At 41.7% G+C, this 6,000-nt stretch overlaps 1 protein-coding gene across 2 annotated transcripts; it reads right to left on the reverse strand.

The window, feature by feature from the left end:
- Nucleotides 1-1,898: 1,898 nt before the first annotated feature.
- LOC131330631 (uncharacterized) lies at nt 1,899-5,290 on the reverse strand. Of its 2 annotated transcripts, XR_009201159.1 has the most exons (4): nt 4,320-5,290; nt 3,094-3,633; nt 2,120-2,339; nt 1,899-2,082 (listed from the first exon to the last, which is right to left on the reverse strand). XR_009201159.1 is itself a non-coding variant. In XM_058364268.1 (3 exons), exons 1-3 carry the CDS (start codon nt 5,103-5,105, stop codon nt 2,226-2,228), a joined length of 1,440 nt encoding a protein of 479 aa, XP_058220251.1. In that variant the 5' UTR covers nt 5,106-5,290; the 3' UTR covers nt 1,899-2,225. The 2 variants fall into 2 exon arrangements, 1 of the variants encoding a protein (XP_058220251.1); XM_058364268.1 differs by having other exon boundaries at nt 1,899-2,339.
- Nucleotides 5,291-6,000: the final 710 nt, after the last annotated feature.

Genomic DNA, 6,000 nt, shown 5'->3' on the forward strand with positions numbered 1-6,000 from the left:
CATGGATTCAAACCATGGCACAAGGGTGTTAACAAGGAGGCACTTAAACACACTACCAAGCATGCCTTTGTGTAGATGTCTTCAAGTATTTATATTTAATCTTACTACGTCTATTTTTTATTTTTATTTTTATTTTTTTGGTATTTTTGAAACGGGGGTGGCACGTGCCACCTCCCCCACTAACTACCTTCGCCCCTGCCTGTAATTAATGCTTCTTATATAAGATGTACTACATGGTTGCATGCATGTGTAGTTTGGAGTGAAAGAAATAGTGGTGGTCGATCGGGGAAGGCTGAGAAGGCTGTTGGTGGCGGTGGTTGGTAAGGGGCGTACGTATAACAATATTAGGTTTAGGATATATTTATTGAAGATGAGGTGGTAGTCTTAAACCTTTGGCGAAATTGTCAAATGGTTGTGGAGATATATTGGAGCCCCATGTGGCCATTCCTTCTTTTGACCCAACATATTTTATGAGCTTTATCTTCAAAGGAATGGAAGAGGCATTTATTTAATTGATCCAGTGGTAAACCTTACTTTTCCTTAAAGTTGCCTAAAATGATTCTTGAGCGGTTGGGCCATGCCGGAGGGACCATGAAGCCAGTCCATTTACCTGTTTATCCCTACATCTACCATTGAAATTCTGGTATGAGTACTGCAACAACAGTTTCCATAATAAATGGAAGCTTCCTTCTGTTTTTTTTTTTTTTTTTGATCTGCAAGCTTCCTTCTGATTAGGACATGTTTTGATGATTTTTGTGACTGCGCTATCAGCTCAAGTTTGGCAATCTTGAGAGGAGATGCCACTGGTGCACTGAACAAGGCCATATACCACATCGATCAGGGTCCCGAGCTTGACTAGTGAAGAGAAAATCGGGGAGAGAAGATTTGGCAGCAAGTGAGGAGAGGGTGAGATTAAGGTTCTCTTCATAGGCACTTCCGGAAGTGGAATTAGAGTCCTAATTGCATATGGCAATGCAGAAGTAGTAGAAGGAGAACAAGAGAAAGAATGAATATAGAACCAGATAGACACCAGTATCTTTTTCATTATGATATTGTGTGTTGAAGATCTGGAAGAACCGAAACAGAAAACAAGGGCGGAACCAGAAATTTATTTCGCCCTAGGCTAACTCAAATTTTATATTCATGAACCAAAAAGAGGCAAACTCATACTACTTGCGCGGCTCCACATTGGTGGGTTTATATAAAGAAAATTTCTGACACCCAATACAAAATCCTAGAGCCGCCACTGATCGTACATAAATATATAAATGTTCAAAATAAATAAAAGAAAAGTACAAAAAAGCATACGCTATCTAAAGTACCCTACGATGTTTCACAGAGTAAACATCATCTATAAAAATCATGTATAAATGTACATTATTTAAGTTGTACCCTACGATGTTTGATTGGTTGGTTGGACTGAATGGGATGGTGGGGTGGGTTGAGAACAAAAATGATTTGGGCTAAAAATATTTAGACTGAAATATATATTACATATAATTTTATTTTTTTGGAGCCTTTTGAAGGTACACCTGGGCTACAGCCCAAGGGAGCCCTCCCATGGTTCCGCCATTGAGAAAATCTAAAGCAACAAACTGATGTAAACCAACCTCTCTGTTTTCTTGACGAATAAAAGCACAACCATTTCCATCAATAGCTATGATCAAGACCAGCTAGCCTAGTTGGAAAACTAAGTTAACAAGCTACCGGAAATAACCTAACAATTGCAGAGACGGGTAAAATTCCCAAGAACAAGTCAAATAGATTGTTATCATAATTTAAAACTCGAGAACTATTTCCGTCGTCCTATCAATTTTGAATCTCCAACAAGAATCATAAATCAATGGGAGATTCGAGGTATATGTATCAACAGACATTTTCCTCATGTCTGTATGAGATGGAGACATAACAGAGGCCAACTTCCATAATCTTTTTTGTCAAATTCAAGAAGTTACAGTAGAGGGCAAACGTGGAACTCAATTCGGACTAATAATTTTGAGTCCCGCTCATCTATCCCACCAAGCAAGAAATCCTACGCATTCTATACTCTCTACAACAGCTTGAGCTTAATCGGGTTTATCACTTCCCTAACAATCATCTACTGTATTAACTAGTTCACGTACGAAAATGCCTGTGAGACATAAGCGTGTGAAACCAATTGTGCTTCGGCATTGACCGTGTGCTTTTAGATACAACAGACGGTCATGAAGGAACCTCTAATATTGCTACGGATGCATGTAAATCAACTCTTCTTCCCCGCATTCTCTAATGGAGATTTCCATTACTTTCCCAGCTGTTGAGGGCAGTAAATCACAACACTGCCGTCTCGGTGCCTGCAACTGGGTAAAAGAAAACACATGTGAGAAGAATATAAGCCGAAATTAAACATTAGTTTCCTCCATTGACATGCTGGTGAACAAAATACACAACACCACATTGGATAAATCGCTTCTTCATAAGGCTGGCATACTCCACAGTCCACACCTACTGAAGATGCGGAACCCCCCAGCTTTGTTCGAGAGTTACTAGTTTATACAATGTTCTAAAAGTTTGCTAGTCGGGCGGTCAGCCACCTTCGAACTTCGAGGCCTAGTAATTGGCGATCAATCGGCCCATAGCAATTAATCAGCGATTAATCGGCACATAGCAATTAATCGGATATGCTCCGGCAGCGATTAATTCCAATTTTTAGAACACCGGATTTATATTGTGCTTTATTTGGTGTTTGTAGCATTCCTGATGGGCTAATAATCCTTTATTTTCAACGCTCTTGGTATAAAGTTGCAATTCATTCTCAATGCAGTAGCAGAAGGATTGTCACTTTCAAACTTAAACCCAATAAATTGAGAAAATCTTATTTACGAAGTATTTACGGAGCTCAATCTCACGTGTCCAAAAGTATTTCGGACGGTCCGGATTAAAAATAAATTATTACCGTCAAAAAAAATTAATACCGATAATAGTTTAAAAACATATCTCAATCATTGATTGTCGAGACAGAGGATGTGATTCCGCAGTTTGTGAATCCCCTATACACAAAGCCGAATAAGTCATTCTCCAATGAATTAGTGCAAAAAAGGCGAAAATAAGTACCTGTTTGACACCAAGCTCCAGCTTCCTCGACACCACTCGAACCTCCTCAAGCTTCCTTGGGGAAGTCAACGCATCAAACGAGCAATTCTCAACAGTCATCCTCCTATACCTACTCTCCACAACCCCATCACCACCCCAACCCGCCCCGTCGAAGTAGAACACAACGGGCCTACGACACGGGTCGGGGTGTCGAGCCCTTGTGTCAAACCTGAACGACTCGCCCAATGCATGGCCCCTCTTCCACGGCCCGAACGTCTGTTCGGTCCGGATCATGTCGGGCAAGAAAACGTGGGTGGCAAACACTTGGACGGCGTAGCCCCACGAGACGGAGACGGTCCACGAGAACCACCGGTCGTAGCAGACGGTTTGCTGGAGGAGGCGGTGAGGGTCGAGTTTGGAGGCTTGGAGCAGGTGGTTTAAGGCGTTTGTGGTGGTCATGTTCGGGAAGATCGGGTCGGTGTGGTCAAGGTGGTGGAGGGAGATTAGCGGCGTGTTTGGATGCGCTGCTAAGAGACCGAATATGTTGCCCCTGACGTCCATCTGCATCATTATAGCAAAATATTGTAGTACTTACCAAAAATATGTCCAAAGAAAAATGCCATGGACATAGATATTCGTGAACAGATCCGGATACAGAGGTGTTCGAAACCATGCGATGAGGGTAGGTGTTTGAAATCGTCTGATTTGCATGGGTCTCATGTTCATTGTATAAGACCACGTATATCGAACGGTTCTTGATACAAATGCATTCAGATCTATTTATGAAAAACGGCGTTCGTAGCATTGCTTATATCAGTTTCTCATTCTTTATTATACTACAGTTTTTAAACTTGTGAAATTCATCATTCAGTTTTCATCATTTATTTTTTAGCTTTTAGTTTTCAGCACTTAATTTTTAGCTTTTTTGAACTACACCTTCATGCGACTCTCGTATTTATGGAGTACATTTTTTTTTAGTGCATAAAATCTCTCGAGATTGTCTTATTCACGGAGCAGTCGTGAATAAGATATTCACCGAGGGGTGCGATCTGAGCTGTCCGTTCCGGTTTTGGACGGTCCGGATTTAAATAAAACTTTCATTTAAATCCGGACCGTCCAAAACCGGAACGAACTCATGCGAATCACCTTTGTAAATCCCTGTTCACGGAAGCTCTGTTAAAAAAGATTTTTCCAACATCTCCCACCTCTTTTAAGTATTTTGGAAGTTTGGTAATGGGATTGTATACCTGGTGGAAACCGGGCTCGTGAGTCAGCCCAATGCCAAGCTCAGCAATACAGGCATGAACCCTACCATCACTTCCATACAAATGCGGATACCTCTCCAAGCACGAATCAAAAACACTCGCCAAAACCTTAGCCAGTGGGTAACTTATCGCAAAACCTGCCCCGCCAAACGCCATGTCAAACGAGAAGAATTTGTTCTGCAAAACAATCTCTGAATTCGTCCCGACGTAATGCCACAGCACATGATCATACTTGGACAGAGTCTTCACCAGATTCTCGGCAAAGAACACCGTATCGTCATCCCCGAACACGAACCACCGCACATCCGAATGGTTCAGAGCCACGGTCTCCGAGACCACTCGGGCGACCCGTATCGCCGACCGGAGCCCGCCCCGGTACGTGTACTGAAACCGGGTCGTGTTTTCCGATATGCATATCGGAGGCAGAGAACTGGAGTCGGAGTCATTATCTGGGGCCGCGTTCGGGGGCATGTTATCCAAGAACACGCACCCCCGCATCCGATTAGGCCTCCACCAGAGCTTAACGTACTCTTTCCTTTTCAGCCACGAGTTTCCGTTCGACGCGATACCAAAAACGACGTGATCGATAGAGGTCTCTTGCGAAGATACGGCGCGAGGCGAAGTTAAGCTCACCATATTAGAAGTGTGGAGGAGGACGAGAGACAGGAAGAGGTAGATGATGCACAAGGAAGAGGAGATTAAGATGAAGTTTATGAGACGAGAGGAAGAGTTTGGTGTTTTGGGGGATAATAGGGGAAGAAGCTGCATTGTTTTTCAAGGGAATTGGGAGAAGGGTTTAGTTTTATTTCGGGAGCTGATAAGGAAGGATTGTTTTTGTTGCTATATGAAATGAATGAAATTCTTAGGCAGTCTGTTTTTTAAAGACCGCAATCAGAGGCGAAACCAAAGTGCAGACTGCCTTATTTTGGAGAAATTATCTTGACACCGATCTTGACGTTTCTTAGGTACAATCCCATTTCAACAAGGAAAGTTGGAACTTGGGATGTCATTTCCCATTAACTTATTTAACAAGTTATTCACGGTTCCGCGCAATCTCAGTCGTCTATTTCGACAATCAACGATTCAGATTTTTAAAAAACTATTCACCATAAGAGTTGAACTATGCTGGCGTATAGTTATTTTAAAATCTGAACCGTCCAAAATACTTTTGAACACAAGCGATTGAGCGCCGTAAACAAATGCCCCGTAAAGGAGTTATTCTCTTTTTGAGACACCTGACATGTTTTAGGTTCAGTCCCAATAAAAGAAGGAAAGTTGGAACTTGGGATGTTATTTCCCTAAATAAATTCTTCTGTCAATTAACCAATCTGAACCGTTGGGTGGCTGTTAAAATAAATTTAATTATCAGCCATTAAGTAGCGGTTTTTTCAGCCCTCAAATATTGTTACACGTGATATACCGGTGCAACCACAAATTTATACTCCCATCAAAGTCAATTCCTGATACGTATCACCACGTATCCAACTTTTTGGCCCAAATTTTTTTGTTTTTAATAATGTCCTCCTTCAGAGGGTTTTGTCCTTCTTCAGACAATTTTTTCTAATTCTATAGGATAGCACATTTATACGCTTATACGTTCTTTCTGTTAGAGTGTCTGATCTGTGAACTCCCAACCTTCCCCCATAAGAATCTTTTGATGAAT

Source organism: Rhododendron vialii, chromosome 6a (genome assembly GCF_030253575.1).
Source record: "Rhododendron vialii isolate Sample 1 chromosome 6a, ASM3025357v1".
NCBI lineage: Eukaryota > Viridiplantae > Streptophyta > Magnoliopsida > Ericales > Ericaceae > Rhododendron > Rhododendron vialii.